Genomic DNA, 16855 nt, shown 5'->3' on the forward strand with positions numbered 1-16855 from the left:
CTTGAATCATTTGCCACTTCACGCCGCCCCGCCCCTTCCGTCCCCGGAGGCCGCCAGCCTCGTGTCCGCTCTAGGCTTCTCCCGGACGTCTCTTTGTGGTGGCGTTGAGCTCCTCTAGCCCGCGCTTGCCGTCCTCTCAGTGGTAGCGCGGGGACTGGCTGGGAAGCGGTCGGTCGAGTGTGGCTTGTGTGGACTCGCATCTTGCCCGAAGCCGGGCGGAGGAGAGCTCAAGCTAAGGTGGAAGGGGAGCGGGGGAGGCCCTGGAGAGGAGTGGGAGAGTGGAGACGGGCCCCTGGGTGGCGAGGGAGCCCGGCGGCGTCACGGGGGAGCCCGGGGAGAGGTGGAAGAGGAGGCCCGCACACGTGAGGGGGATTTCCAGCTGCTGGCCGGGTCCTCTCACCCCTACCCCCGCGTAGTTCATCTGCGACGCAACGCCTTGTGTCAAAGCCCAGCACAGGTTCTGCCGCCTCTGACCTCTCTGAGGGTCGTCGCCTGTCCTGTAGGCCCAGGACCTTCAAAGCTACGATTTTGACGTGAACTACTTAGGGTTATTGGGGCCTTGAACTCCGTAGACAGCCTGTATCTCTGCTATTTTTGTTTTTAATTTTTCAAATCAGAATCCTTTCAACCCTGGCCGTTTGAGGCCAAAGGCTGATGTTTATTTTTCCATCCCGGTACCATGAACTTAGTAGGTGCCCACTGGACGGATCTGGTGGTTTTAGTCATTTGTAAATAGCCGTGAACTAAGGAAGAAATGTATGTGGCCTCTTACAGGGTTGGGTTGGGAATCATTGCAGGGTTTGGGGGCACTCTGTTAGGCATGGTAACAACAGCTCTAGGCTTGAGTTTCTTCATCTGTAAATGAGAATGATAGTACTTTCCTCAGGGTGGCTATGAAGGTTCCTGAAATGATGTTTGCCCTAAGCACTGTACCTGGCATGTCCTGACTACCACACTTGAACCAAATCTTTTCAATGGTGTTATGGACTGTATTTTTGTTTTAAATTGCCTTTACCTTTCTTATTGTGCCTAGATCTTCCTGAGGATTGAGACTCTCCTCTTTGCCTTTGGGCCCTTTGATTAATGCCAATTGTCATGTTATAGGTAATCAGTATTTGAAGATGACAGGCACAAAAAGTTCACAGTTGCAGGATGCGTGACTTTTGTAGGCGTATGTGCCCATAACTAAAGCTCCTGATTTGGGGAGTAGGGGTAGATTAAATTACATTTTTATTAAATAAGAGATAATCTGGGAAGACGCTGTGTAAGTCGTAAGACCCTATGCCAAGAAAAGCCTTTGATTTTTTTCGTAAAACATTTCATGAAAACTTTGTTTTATGTTTTTTATAAAAGAGACAGTTGACCTAAAAACGAAGTAAATTTTTTGTTTTGTTAAATTTCCTCTAAATGTTACTTTTCCCACTAATAAGGAGACTGGTAACAAACTAAAAAACTATGTTAAGGGAAATTAACATATTGGAACGGGTATTTCTGCATCTCCTCTACAAATTTAGAAAGAAAAAGTGAGTTCCCTAATTAATCCTCAATTCCCTCTGCTGTTGTTTTGTTAGTGGCTGTTTTGCTGTTTTGTTAGTGGTGGTGGGGGTGTTCTGCATTAACACCCCGAAACCTCTGTGATAATGTCCTAGACCTTGCAAGTGTCATGGCCACGTGTGAGTTTTCTCAGCTTCCTCAACCTAATCTACCTTCCTTACCGTTTGGTAATGGGCAGCAAGAGAAAATGCTTAAGAACTCTTTAAAACTACTGATGTTTTAAAGTAAAGCTGGATAATTCCCTGAGCTGGCAGCGTTCAAATTGTATGAGGAGCAAATACTTTTGTTTACTGCCTAAGGTAGTAGGAGAGGTCTAATCAAAGTATTCTACATTTATGTCATTCTCTTTTGATTCTTAGGTAGTGCTACAAAAATATTAAATGTTAATCTTAGAATACAAAACATGCTGTATTTAGGCACTAAAGTAAAGTGATGTCAATCCTAAGGCAGCAGAAAGTCTTAATTTTCTCCTATGCAGAATTTGTAAAAGACAATGTCAAATAAGAAATCTGGACTTAGGAGAGACTTTATTCAAAAGGGTTATTACAAAAGGAGAAAAGGGACTTTTGCAATGGGTAGAACCAAAAGATCTGCAAGAATCTCCAAGGAGTGAACTGTGCTAGAAAGTTTTGGTGTGAGGAAGTAGGATATAAGGGTGGCTTGATCTAATAGTAGATCTGAGAATGTTATTCCCTGGCTCTGGCTGAGAGTTGGCCAACGCTCAGGAACCTGGGGGAAGGAGAGAAACTAAAGTTTGATTAACAAGTATTTTGTTCCACTTGATCTGTAGGGCCAAGCAGATCAGCAAATTATACATAAATTCATAATTGAAGCAAAAAATGAGAATTTGGAGGGTCTTTCTTTTGCCTGGTCATAGGTAAACAAGGGGGGATCCTTGAGTCTTACCTAACTCAAGGGTAGGAGGATTTTTTAAATTATAGCTAATAGGGAGCCAGCACAGGGCTCAAGCAAAATTCACCTTGCCAAAAAGTGTTTTTATTATTTGACATTGAAAAGTATTGAAAACCTGGATTTTATTTATACCATGGTGAATCTTTCTAAAACTGGGGTTTTTGTTATTGGTTTGCTTGTTATCCTATAAGAAGCTGGATTTTTTTCTTCCATGAAGAGTACTAGGTTTTATATTGACCAAAGTGTTTGGAGCAAATTAATCTTTTCTTGCGTTAAAAGATTATTAAAATAGGAACTGGTAAGATGCTATAACCAGTTTAAATGACAATTAAAAGTAGACATGTTTATAGAGCAGGAATATTGAAATAAATGTGCAAGTGAGGGCAAAATTGGCTGCTTCCACAGTCAGACGGAAGTCCATTGAACCTTCAGCAGATAGAATTTACAAGAATACAGACAATTATTTTGCATTGCTGTTGGTTATCTACAGTTGACAGTTGTAAAATAGCTCCAAGATGCTGAAAGAATCAGACTTCCCATGTAATCAGAATGTGAAAACCTGAAAGGCTGTGCTCTCAACAGTGCAGTTTTCTATTGAAGCAGATGTTTTTCTCTGTCCTTAGCGTGTCGAATTTAAATCTCCTCTCCCACAATAATCTTCCCTACAGTTAGACTTCCTGTAAGGCAAATACATATCTGTGTTTTTCTTACTCTTTTTTGCTGTCTTCTATAAAATATAGAAGATATCAAAACATTTTAAATTTAAATTTTTTAATTGAATTATCTGAAGCAGTACATAGCAAACTGTAATGTGCTTACAAATCACTTGGGTATCTTTTTGAAATGCAGATCCTGACTCATTGGGTCTGCAGCTGATACTGAGATTCTGTATTTCTACTGAGGTCCCAGCTGATGCCAGTGCTGATTCAGGGAGAGTAAACAGTAATGCATTTCCAGCTATATTAAGGAAGGGGCCAGATAAATCATCGTTATGGAAGAACATAGCACTGTACTGTAGGTGAAAGGAACAATATGAACTTGCTGGACTGTCATTTGAAGAAAACAAAATATAAACTGTAGGCCACATTGCCAGAATACAGACCAAAATGAGCAAAAACAGTTGCTAGGAAACAGGCCCAAATGCAGAACTTTAGCTTATAGGAGGAAGTCAGAAAGAGCTGGAAATGAGAACATTGAGGAATATAACAGAGGAGGAACAACCAGAGGGTGTAATTTTTAGAATGCAAACAGTGACCACTTATGATCAGTGTCTGAAATTTGGTGTTCCTTGAGCTAGCTGGACTTGGACTCTTTGACAGTATGTGAACAAACTGCCTAATCGTAGATCAGAAAGCTAACCTATAGAAGACTTTAAAACTACCTTGACTCAGGTGTGTGCAGTTTTACTCAAGTGAGTGGGATTAGTTTGCCGCTGAATTTTAATCTGTGTAAAATTTAGTTTTTATCACAGTTGGCAATGTCTTCTATCAGATAGGATATTTTAATTTTAAAATGAGCTGATCCTGTAAAGAAGTAATTCATTGTCTGAAATTCAAATCTAACAGGGCATCCTGCGTTTTTTATTTGCCAAGTCTGGTGACCCCATTTTCTGCATCCAGTAAGTAGAGATCTTTGGTGCTAGCTCAACGTCCTGCCTGTTACTAAGAAAAACTGAACTTCCTGTAAACAAATTACAGGACCCACCTACTCAGAAGGCTGAGGTGAGAAGATCACTTGAGGCCAGGAATTTCAGAAATAGGTATTCAACTTCACTGGCACAAGTTACAGAGTCCATTCCATTAGTTTCCTTTAATCATGATGAACTCTGTTGAATTTTGTAGTAATTTAGCCATGAATAAAGGAAACTAATGGAACAGAGACTCCCCAATAACTAAGGAAAAGAATTTTTTACCTAAAATTAAAATTAATAGAGTAAATGAAATTACCCTAAAAGGTAAAAATGTATTATTACTATGGACAGATAAGGTTTCTGAAATAATTAGTTTCCTAAATCCAAGATGCTTTTCCTATCAAATATGACCATGGTAGCCCAAGTTTTGAATATTAGGAAATAGCTTTATGGCAAAAAAAATTCCATTATAGATCTGTGGCTAAAAACTGGTGATGATTACCTCCAAATAAAAAGAATCTGTGGCATTAACAAAATACTAAGCATTATTTTCTGTACAGTGATGAGGGATAGTAGTCCTAGTTTCCCTTGTATTAAGAAAGGTCAGGCCAGGCACGGTGGCTCATGCCTGTAATCCCAGCACTTTGGGAGGCTGAGGCAGGCGGATCACGAGGTCAAGAGATCGAAACCATCCTGGCTAACATGGTGAAACGCCATCTCTACTAAAAATACAAAAAAACCCCACAAAATTTAGCCAGGCATGGTGGCGGGCACCTGTAGTCCCAGCTACTCTGGAGGCTGAGGCAGGAGAATGGCGTGAACCCGGTAGTTGGAGCTTGCAGTGAGCCGAGATCTCACCACTGCACTCTAGCCTGGGCGACAGAGCGAGACTCCGTCTCAAAAAATATATATAAAAAATAAGAAAGGTCAAAGCCAGATTGTGTCCCTTATTTGCTAAGATACATTGCCACATAGTTCGTTGCCTTGTAACTTTATCTCTGATTTCCTTTTTCTCCTTAATTTATCTTAATCCAACTATCTGTTTGAAGAAAAAAAAATTTTTTTTTTATTTTTTATTTTTTATTTTTTTTTTTGAGATGAGAGTCTTGCTTTGTCACCCGGGCTGGAGTCCAGTGACACGATCTCGGCTCACCGCAACTTCCGCCTCCGGGGTTCAAGCGATTCTCGTGCCTCAACCTCCCATATAGCTGCACTACCACACCTGACTAATATTTTTGTATTTTTAGTAGACACAGGATTTCACTATGTTAGCCAGTCTAGTCTAGAACTCCTGGCATCAAGTGATCAACCCGCATTGGCCTCCCAAAGTGCTGGGATTACAGGCAGGAGCCACAATGCCTGGCTAGAGGAAACTTCTAATTATTACTGTGATAGAAGTCATTTTATCTGATTTGATTGGGACCTGTATTAGTTCATTTTAAAAACTGACTAAAACACAATAAATGAATATAAATATACTCTGTTTTTACCAGCTTTAAAACTTTTTTCAGTTAAAATGTTCAGTAACATTTTTTAACACTTTAAAGTGTATTTTATTTTTTAACTTTCTAAATATAGTATTTTGACCTAAAACACAGACATTTATTCGCCATTTTTTGTTACCTGAGGCCAGGGTCTTTTCTTTTTATATGATTTTGCTGATTATTGTTTTTCTCTGCAGAAACCATATCAAAATGTGTTTAAGATTTCTCTCCAGTTTTTTTTTTTTAATTTTGCAAAGCTTAAAAACACTTGTAAAATTGCTGAATCCTAGACTTCACAGTCCCTCACTACCACTCAGATTTCAGTGGTTCACATTTTTTCTCAACAGCAGATTTTTTCCTAGTGAGTTGTATTGGTTGCATATTTTCTTGAGAATTCAACTTTTTTTTTTAATTTGCTTTGAAAATTATTATATATGAAAAATTTCAAATAGAAAGTATGGACAGTAGTGAAGCACTTATGTACATGTCACCAAACCTTATTTTCTGTAAATCTTTTTGGGGAAAATAATGTTTTTTTCCCTCAGAAGTATCCACAAATGTGATATATGTTACTCTTATATATATTTTGGTATATATTCATGTTTCATCTGTAAATCTTATATACTATCTTATTTTTTTAAATTTTACCTTTAATGATGATACTATATAACCTTTACAACTTTTTTCACTTAAGATTGTCTTTGAGATTTATTCATGTTGATTCACGTAATTCATGTAGTTTATTCATTTTAACTGTTATGTGGGAGTCCCTTGTATGAGTAACGATTTCACATCCTTTACAATTAGGTTATTTGTCATCTTTCACTGCCAAAGGCAGTGAATGCTGAAAGTTTTCATATATAACTTGTGCTCGTATTGGAGATATTTTTCTCCAGCTGACACCCAGAACTGAAAAGAGCTGAGTCCCAAGGTATATGCTTCCTCAGTTTTACAAGAAATTGCAGAAAACGTTCTAAAGCAGTTGCAGCAATTTACATTCCTACCAAAGTTATTATAAGGAGCATGTGAGAGTTGGACACATCTTAACCAGATATCAGATTTTTAAATTGATTTCAAGCAAATGATTAAGAAATGATATTTAATTTGCATTTTCCTAGGAACTATGGGGGAAACAGTTTGTATGCATGTATTGGCTTTTGTTCTCTTTCTCTGTGAATTGCCTAACTATATTTGTTTAGTTTTCCAGTGGACTCTGTCCTTTTCTAATTGATTTTTAGAAGTGAGGAGTTACTCGAATATTTACGATAATAATCCTAACAACACCTTTCAAGTGTCTTTTTTTTCTCCTTTAGTTATACAGAAATGTGTAAATTTTACATATAATCAAATGTATCCATCTTTTTATTTATTTATTTTTTTTTTGGTACCTGCTTGCTTGTTTGAAAAATTCTTCCATACTTCCATGTCAGAAAACCTTCTTTATTTTCTCATAAACATGTTTAGTTTTTCTTTTCATGTTTAAATCTTTAATCCACTTGTTATTGATTTTTGTTCGTGCAGAAGAGATCTAATTGTTTTTCCATATGGTTAAAGTCCCTTCTTCATTAGTGTGTGATACCCATCGATTAATAGTACCACACATGTCATATACCGAGCCCTCGTCTACTCATGGATCTGTTTGTTTATACTATACCAATACCATAGTTTTAATTAGAATAGGTTTATAGTAAATCAATATGTTACTGTATTTTCCTTCAAGATTACCTTGGCTTTCTTAGACCTTTGCTCTTTCATATAGACCAGCTTGCTAAATTCCAAGGGGGTGGCAGTAGAATATCTGATGGAACTTTGATTGTAACAGAACTGAATTTACAGATGTATTCCCGGATAATTGACATATTTTTTATAATGAGCCACTCCATGATATATAGCTGCATTTATTTAGGGTACCGTTTTTGTCTTTCAGTTTGATAATTTTCTCCATGAAGGTCTTGTATGTCTTTTGTAAGATTCACATATTTTGTAAGATACAGTGTTTTTTGGTTTCTAGCATCCCTGGTGAATTCTCTTGTTAGTTCTAATAGTTTGTTAAATCTCTAGTATTTCTCATGTATCTTAGGATAATATTTCTTATTTCCTCCTTTTTAATTCTTATGTGGTCTTAAATATAATCTGTAATTGCAGGTGTTTTCATGAAGTTCTGACTTTACAGGGAAAGCTTCTGTTTGATTATTAAATGTCTATTATAAGACTTCGATAAATATCTTTTTTATTCCTTATTTTCTTTTAGATAGGTGTTGAATTTTATCAAATGCTTTTTCAGTTTCCTAGATAAACTTACAGCACAAATTTGATTCTCTTTAATATTTTCTCTAGGGTGATCAGCCCATGACCTAAACCTCCAGACAAAATAAAACACGGAAAATTTGCTAGAATCAAGAATGATGGATCCATGTTCAGTTGGAGTCCAGCTTCGTACTACAAATGAGTGCCATAAAACCTACTATACTCGTCACACAGGTTTTAAGACTTTGCAAGAATTGTCATCAAATGATATGCTTTTACTTCAACTTAGAACTGGAATGACACTTTCTGGGAACAATACAATTTGCTTTCATCATGTAAAAATTTACATTGACAGATTTGAGGATTTACAGAAGTCATGTTGTGACCCATTTAACATACACAAAAAATTAGCCAAAAAAAATTTGCATGTAATTGACTTAGATGATGCCACTTTTCTGAGTGCTAAATTTGGAAGACAGCTTGTACCTGGTTGGAAGCTTTGTCCAAAATGCACACAGATAATCAATGGAAGTGTGGATGTTGATACTGAAGACCGCCAGAAAAGGAAACCTGAGTCAGATGTATGTATAATAGTCATTTTTTTCTACTTTGTGAATTCTACCATGTAGGATTTTGCTTAACTATAAGAAAATCATATTTACATTATTACTAATTTGTTAGCATACAGTGAATTAAAAGGAGGGGTGAAAGTGGATGATGTTTCTAAATATTATTCACATATACTGAAGGTCAAGATTGGGGGATAAAGAAAGTAGGCTTGGGAAAGTAATAATAAAATATGCCCAAGACTCCAAGCTACAACTTTTAGTACGAAGACTTTAGGAGTGGGTTTTAGAATATTCTGGCCAAGCCAGGATTTAGTTTCTTTTCTGATACCAAAGTAACTACATGGGACATGGCAACCAGCAAGGGTCTTTGCAGCAGGATGAATTCGCCTTTATATGAAGGACTTGGAAATCACTGCTTTAAAAGGAACATTAGAGAGGTGACTTACAGTAATTGTTTTTTATTTCACTCTTTTTTTCTCCTTTGACACTGTCTCATTCTTGAGTTTTTTAAATGCTTGTGAATTTTCTTTGCTTCTAGTTCTGAATTCCTACTTGATATAGTCAAGGCTAATTTTAGGACTCCTTGTGGTAAAAAAATAATAATAATAATACATTTTTACATCGTAAAGTATTAAATATTTTACCTCTATTCCTTATTGACATGCCTACATGCATATTTAACCATATCAGAACAACTTAAGTTTTCATAAAGCTATCTTTTGTGTAGGACAAGTATATCAAAGAAGCACATCTCAGAATTTTTACTTGTAATTATTTCATAATTCTTACTGCTGGAATATTTTTCTCAGTTTTCTCCTTTTTACCAAGTTAAAAGATAGTTGAAATTTGAAATTATACTATTTTCCTGTTGTTGTCTTCTCAGAGGAACATCTTGAGGGCCCAGTTTATCTGCAGTTCATACTAGATACTTGCTGATAGTGTCATTGTAGATGTCTTCACCTTATCTATCCAATGTTCTTGTAGAATATATCAGCTGCAGCTCTTTCCTCCCCAAATAACAAACATAAACCCTTAAACACCGAAATTTTGTTTCACCAAAACTTTTCAAAAAGATTATAATACTATTCCAGGACTTGAAATCATATTCTCTGCTCTTAAAAATATATAAAATACAGTAATAAGGACCCAGGATTGTTAGGAAATCAGTTATGTGCCACTGGATTATATAGCAGTTTTTGTGCCTTCTCACCTGTGTTGGCAGCAGCCATTGCAGTTTTCACAATGCCTTCCTCCTCTGCTCCTAATATACCAGAGACTAAAATAAAATAATGGAAATGTTACTAATACATTAACCAATACGCTTTGAATATGGTCTAGGGCCGTGTAAATTTTCTTGCACTTGGGCTCTAAAACCTTGTTTTCTTTTTTGTGTGTTCCAGACTGTCTTCTATGTTAGGGAATCATCTGGTTTAACATTAAATAAAATGTTAATCTGTTGTCTGATACCAAGATTTGAGTTGATAATTTGTTTACCTTTCTTCAGGGAAGAACTGCTAAAGCTTTGAGGTCATTACAATTTACGAATCCAGGAAGGCAAACTGAATTTGCTCCAGAAACTGGTAAAAGAGAAAAAAGAAGGCTTACAAAAAATGCAACCGCTGGTTCAGACAGGTAGGCTAAGTGTTACTGAAGACATGTTAACTTGCTGCTGCACATTTGCATTGTTCCCCTATTTTTCTCTTAAATTTTGAATTTTCTGGGTTCATATTTTAAATTGGATAATGTAGAATTAGTAAAAACCTATGAAGGCCTTTGTTTTTATTCATATAAAATTAAGGTATCCCTTTCAACTACAAAAATTTGTTTCTAAGAAGGTAGCAATGAACTGAAGAAATAATTTTGGCATGAGAGTTAAAATAATTACAATTAAAGTAATTCACTAATTTGAAAAGCATTGTTATTATATATATACGGACATACCTCATTTTATTGGTGCTTCACTTTATTCTTTACAAGGTGCTATTTATTTTTACAAATTGAAAATTTGTGGCAACTCTGGTAAGCAAGTCTATTGGTGTCATTTTTCTAACAGCATGTACTCCCTATCTCTGTCGCATTTTGGTAATTATTGCAATATTTCCAACTTTTTCATTACTATATCTGTTGTGATGATCTTTGATGTTACTATTATAATTATTTTGAGTCGCTAGGAACCACACCAATGCAAGTTGGTGAACTTAGTCAATAAATGCTGTGGGTGTTCTTACTGCTCCACCTACTGGCTGTTCTCTAGACTCTCTCCCTCTCCTCAGGTGTCCCTATTGCCTGAGAAACAAATATATTGAAATTGGTCCAACTAATAACCCTGCAGTGGTCTCTAAGTGTTCAAGTGAAAGGAAGAGTCAAGTCTCTCATTTTACAAAAAAAGCTAGAAATGATTAAGCTTGGGAGTAAGGCATGTCAAAAGCTGAGACAGGCCAAAAGCTGGGCCTCTTGTGCTAAACAGCCAAGTTGTGAATGCGAAGAAAAAGTTCAGGAAGGACATTAAAAGTACCATTCCATTGAACACAAATGATAAGAAAGCAAAACAGCCTTATTGCTAATATGGAGAAACTTTAAATGGTCTGGATAGAAGATCAAACCAGCTACAACACATTCCCTTAAGCAAAAGCCTAATCCAAAGCAAGGTTCTAACCCTCTTCAATTCTCTGAAGGCTGAGAGAAGTGAGGAAGCTTCAGAAGAAAAGTTTGAAGCTAGCAGAGGTTGGTTTATGAGGGTAAGGAAAGAAGCCATCTCCATAACATAAAAGTGCAAGGTGAAGCAGCAAGTTATTAATGAAGGTAGCTACACTACCCAACAGATTTTCAATGTAGACAGCCTTCTTTTTTTTTTTTTTTTTTTTGAGACGGAGTCTTGCTCTGTCACCCAGCCTGGAGTGCAGTGGCGCAAACTCAGCTCACTACACCCGCCACCTGCTGCGTTCAAGCGATTCTTCTGCCTCAGCCTCTTGGGTAGCTGGGACTACAGGCACGTGCCACCACAGCCAGCTAATTTTTTGTATTTTTAGTAGAGACGGGTTTCACCGTGTTAGCCAGGATGATCTCGATTTCCTGCCCTCGTGATCTGCCCACCTTGGCCTCCCAAAGTGCTGAGATTACAGGTGTGAGCCACCACGCCCGGCCAACAAACAGCCTTCTAATGGAAGAAGATGCCATCTTTCATAGCTAGAGAGGGGAAGTCTATACCTGGCTTCAAATCTTCAAAGGACAGGCCGTTTCTCTTGGTAGGGACTAATGCAGCTGGTGACTTTTAAGTTGAAGCCAATTATTTACCTCTTCGAAATCCTAGGGTCCTAATGATGCTAAATGTACTCTACCTGTCCTGTATAAATGGGACAAAGCCTGAATGGCAGCATATCTGTTTACAGCATTGTTCACTGAATATTTTAAGCCCACTTGAGAGACCTCCTGCCTAGATAAAAGGATTCCTTTCAAAATATTGCTACTCATTGACAATGTACCTGATCACTCAGGAGCTCTGATAGAGATGTCCCAGGAGATAAATGTTTCATGCCTCCTAACACAACATTCATTCTGTAGCCCACGGATCAAGGAGTACTTTGACTTTCAAGTCTGTTATTTAAGAAATACGTTTTGTGAGGCCAGAGCTGCCATAGACAGTGAGTGATTCCTCTGATGGATTTGGGCAAAGTAAATTGAACACCTTCTGGAAAGGATTCACCATTCCAAGAGTTTGGAAGAAGACTCGAGTCCTCATGGATGACTTTGAGGGGTTCAGGACTTCAGTGGAGGAAGTAATTGCAGACATGGTGGAAATAGCAAGAGAACTAGAATTAGAAGCAGAGCCTGGAGATGTGACTGAGTTATTGCAATCTTGTGATAAAACTTGAATGGATGAGGAGTTTCTTCTTAGAGATGAGCAAAGAATGTGATTTATTGAGGTGGAATCTACTGGTGAGGATGCTGTTAACATTACTGAAATGACAAAGGACTTAGATTATATAAACTTAGTAGATAAAGCAGAGGCAGAATTTGAGAGGAGACTCCAATTTTGAACATTCTACTGTAGATAAAATGCTATCAAACACCATCACATGCTACAGAGAAATCTTTTGCAAGAAGAGTCCACTGATGCAGCAAACTTCACTGTAGTCTTCAAGAAATTGCCACAGCTACCCTAGCCTTCAGCAACGACCTCCCTGATCAGTCAGCTGTCCTCATTGGGGCAAGATCCTCCACCAGCAAAAAAACTACAACTTATTGAAGTTTCAGATGATTGTTAGCATTTTTTAGCAATAGAACATTTTTAAATTAAGGTACATACATTTTTTTTCTTAGACATAAGGCTGTTGCACACTTAATAGGCTGTAGTGTAAGCTTAACTTTTATATGCACTGGAAAAGCAAAAAAAATATATATATATATATATATGTGTGTGTGTGTGTGACTCACTTTATTGGGGGTGGTCTGGAACCAAACCCACAATACCTCCGAAGTGTGCCTGTAATTCATATATCTCCGTTCTATGGGTAGCAGCTAAAAGGTAATTACGTTTTATGAGAATGCAAGGTTTTTATTTTTTACATGTCTGAAATAGAAATGCAGTTCTGTATAGTCAACAGAATGAATGGGAGAACTAAATTGTTTAGAATATGACTCTAAAACAAATGTTAATATAATCATTCAGAATTTTTTTTCTAAGTTCAGTCAACATTTCTATATATGCCATCTATTCCATCTGTTAAAATTTACCATTGAGTCATTTAAATATTTTTAGGCCAAATTTACTAGAGTCCATTAAAGAACAAGAAACATTAATTGTAGTATAAAAATCTATAGAGGTGGTATACTATAATAAAAATAAAACTGTGTTGATAAAACAGTGAAGAGGTTGGTAGCTAATAAACTGAACCACTATTAACCTGTCATTCTTTTTTGTTTGTTTAAAGTAAAGGGAAAATTATGCACTTCAAGAAGCGTATTCAGAATTTTTAGATTTGTCTCAACACTCTATAGAGTTAGGTCTCCTCTTCTCACATGGAGTTCATTTACTGCTGACGATAGAATAAGCCTTGAGCCTGATAAATTATAGATCATTTTGGCATGACCTCATCTAAAAATATTTTATCTCCTTTTTTTTTTACTGTATTTTCAATTAAATCAAAAATAACATATTTATGAGGTATAATTCATTGTGTTTTATTTTACAGACAAGTGATACCAGCAAAGAGTAAGGTCTATGATAGCCAGGGTCTCCTGATTTTTAGTGGGATGGACCTCTGTGACTGCCTGGATGAAGACTGCTTAGGATGTTTCTATGCTTGTCCTGCCTGTGGTTCTACCAAGTGTGGAGCTGAATGCCGCTGTGACCGCAAGTGGCTGTATGAGCAAATTGAAATTGAAGGAGGAGAAATAATTCATAATAAACATGCTGGATAATCTGTGGTACCAAACTATGGAGCCTTTAAAGGTCTTTATTTCTAAAAATCTGTTACTCTAAGATACATTTTAAGCTTGATTATCATATGACAAAGATTTTAAAACCATCTCAGTATGCCCTAATTTTTCATCTTGGGTGCTTTAAGATTCACTATTTGATATAAATTCAGATAGGCTATTTTTCAGTAGTCAGCGTTAAGCCTGTCTGGATCAATATAAACAAGTAGGGTGTAGGCAGTCATCTATTTGCATGTTTCCTATGGGCACAAATTTCAGTGACCTAGATTTAGTTTAAATACCAGTTTCCTTACCAGGAAGGAAAGAAAACTGGTAAGGAAACTGTTGTTGTTAAAATCTAGGTTAAAATTTTAGTTAGCACATTGTAACTCTGAGTAATTACATGAAGTACAAACCTCTCTGCTAGCTCTTCAGTCTACAAATCGCTATGTAAATAACAGATATGCTTCATGATTGTGACCAGTCATATTATTTCTTTCAAATTCTTCCAGTGGTTTGTCCCTGTGCATCTGTTAATTCAGTTCACTTACAGCAGAGCATGTAGTTATGCTGTCTCTTTGTCATCTACTTGACATTCTATAGAAGTGAACACTCGAAAGAACTGGTCAACAAAGATGAAAGTGCAGCAAAGCAATGAAAAGTGATAACACTGGAAGTGAAATTTTAATCAAACATAAATGAATTTGTAGAAGAAGTCACTGACCATGGGAATGTTGTTCTTGCTGCTGTGTATTCATAGGAGCTTAGTGAAGGCAAACTTACCAACACAAATAAGCAAAGTGGTTGCAATAAAGACAAATATGTCCCAGAGGAAGTGATGGTTAAAAAAAAAAAAAAATTTACATTAAAAGATATTTAATGTGAATATAGAAATATTTCACAACATTGAAAGCACAAGCAATAAAAGGGTGGAAGCTGACCCAAACTTACAAGGAGTATGGCAGTTTGCCCTGAACATAAAAGATGCTTACTCAGTATGGTAAGTTACTTGCCAGAAAAAAAGGCAAGCCCTATTCAAACTACTTTGTTTTTACAATGAAATAAAACACTTTAATTCTATTTCTAATGTTTTAAATTACAGTGTACTAAATATTTTTAAACATTTTTGCATTTTTTTCTACATTTATAACTGGTCTTAAGAGTTTTTAATATTTGAGCAGAACCTTAAAGGTCATGGAACAATCATCATTTTACCCACTGATTATTAAGATTGCAGGACCATTTTTATAGTCCCACAGTACCATGTGAAATGAGGATCGCTTGTAGCTGGGAACAGTGCTTACTTCAGGGAAAACTGATTTTGATAGAACCGACTAGTTGAGTATTAAACTGTTTTGGAAATAATTTATGTATCTAAGTGCTGAAATATATTTCTCTTCTCCCCACTTATTCAAATAAAAAAGTTTTAATACTATAAACTTTTCATTGTTAGCGCCACGCAGTCCTTGTCAAAATTGTTCTGGGGGACAAAAACTTGATGTATAAAGCATGAATATACACACAGTACTTAAACAGATACCATATCTGTGGTATTAAAATTTTGGGGGTGGTTGATTAGGATTATAAAAAGGCTCCTTAGGGAGTGATGATGGAAAAGAGAAACACTGGTTAATACAGAGTATAAATAAATTTTTTGGAAATTGATTGCATCTTGATGTTGGAATTTGCTTGGATGCTGTTTGGAGGATGGGGGAATGGTATCATCTCTTTGCTTTTATTTTTTTTTTTTTTGAGACAGTCTTACTCTGTTGCCCAGGCTAGAGTGCAGTGGCTCAATCTCGGCTCGCTGCAACCTCTATCTCCTGGGTTCAAGTGATTCTCCTGCTTCAGCCTTCTGAGTAGCGGGTACTGCAGGCGCATGCCACCACACCCAGCTTATTTTTTGTATTTTTAGTAGAGACGGGGTTTCACCATATTAGCCAGGATGGTCTTGATCTCCTGACCTCATGATCTGCCCTCCTTGGTCTTTGCACTTTTTTAAAGACAGCTGTCATTTTGTCTAAAAGCTTTTTGTCACATGGGACATTGCCACTGATCTAGGTTTTGGGGGGTTTTTTGCATCCTAAATACAGTCCTTCAGTTAAATCAAATGTGCTCTTAGCAATTTGAAAGATTTTGTAGCCATTAAAACTCAATCTATGCAGCCAGTTTGAATTGACCATTAGAGGGTTTGTTTGTTTTTTAATTTTTTTGCTTTTAAAATGACTGGTTTTACTTTGAGGGAATGGCATATTCAGCCTTGGAATTACATATTTTTAATAATTTTAACTGTTCACTCACCTGTTACCAGAAGTACATACAGTTAGCTTGTCAGTTCCTTGATCTGTATGATTTACCTGAACACTGGCAAAAGAATATTTCAGCTTTATTCACTTAAGTCAGATGCTACATTACTTTTCTCTAAAGTAAGGAAATACTTCATTATTGAGGACATAAACACTCCAGTTTTATCTGAACATTAGGATCATTAGATCTTAATTGTTTCTACCGTCTTTTAGTTTTTCTAAGTATGACAGTGCTTAGGCTTTTCGTAGGGACAAATTAAAATCAGGTTTTTTACTTAAAATAGGAATATTTTTGATGGAATGAATGACTTTAAAATTGCCATATTGCAGCATTTTTTAGAACAGACCTGTAATTTTTCAAAGACTAATATGTTTTTCAAAGGAAAATATTCTTGAACAATTTTGCTAATATTTGTTCATCATGCCCATTTAGGGAAGCAAACTTTTAATGAGCATACAAAATGTTTACAGAGAAAGGTGTATCTGATTTACAGTAAGCTGTAATAAAGCTATGTTTTGGAAAAATTAAATAATGAGCCCACTTACTATTTTGTAATATAAAATTACAGAAATATGGAATATAATGAAATCATCTAGAGCCTCTTTATATTGTGCATAAATATTCCAGGTTAATATAAATTATTTTAGAATTAATCTAAAAAGCAAAGTTTTATAAACAATTTCTGTTGTGTGTAGATCCTAGTAGAGAAGTTAGGTCACAAATGTTGGTCTCAC

At 36.4% G+C, this 16855-nt stretch overlaps 1 protein-coding gene across 1 annotated transcript; it reads left to right on the plus strand.

Moving 5' to 3' along the window:
• The first annotated feature begins 30 nt into the window (after positions 1 to 30).
• ARL14EP (ARF like GTPase 14 effector protein) lies at positions 31 to 15253 on the plus strand. The gene is made up of 4 exons (XM_004050869.4): positions 31 to 237; positions 7918 to 8408; positions 9901 to 10028; positions 13589 to 15253. The coding sequence occupies exons 2-4, from the start codon at positions 7983 to 7985 to the stop codon at positions 13815 to 13817; spliced, it is 783 nt and encodes a 260-aa protein (XP_004050917.1). The 5' UTR covers positions 31 to 237; positions 7918 to 7982; the 3' UTR covers positions 13818 to 15253.
• The last annotated feature ends 1602 nt before the right edge of the window (positions 15254 to 16855 follow it).

Source organism: Gorilla gorilla, chromosome 9, assembly GCF_029281585.2.
Source record: "Gorilla gorilla gorilla isolate KB3781 chromosome 9, NHGRI_mGorGor1-v2.1_pri, whole genome shotgun sequence".
NCBI classification, from domain to species: Eukaryota; Metazoa; Chordata; class Mammalia; order Primates; family Hominidae; genus Gorilla; species Gorilla gorilla.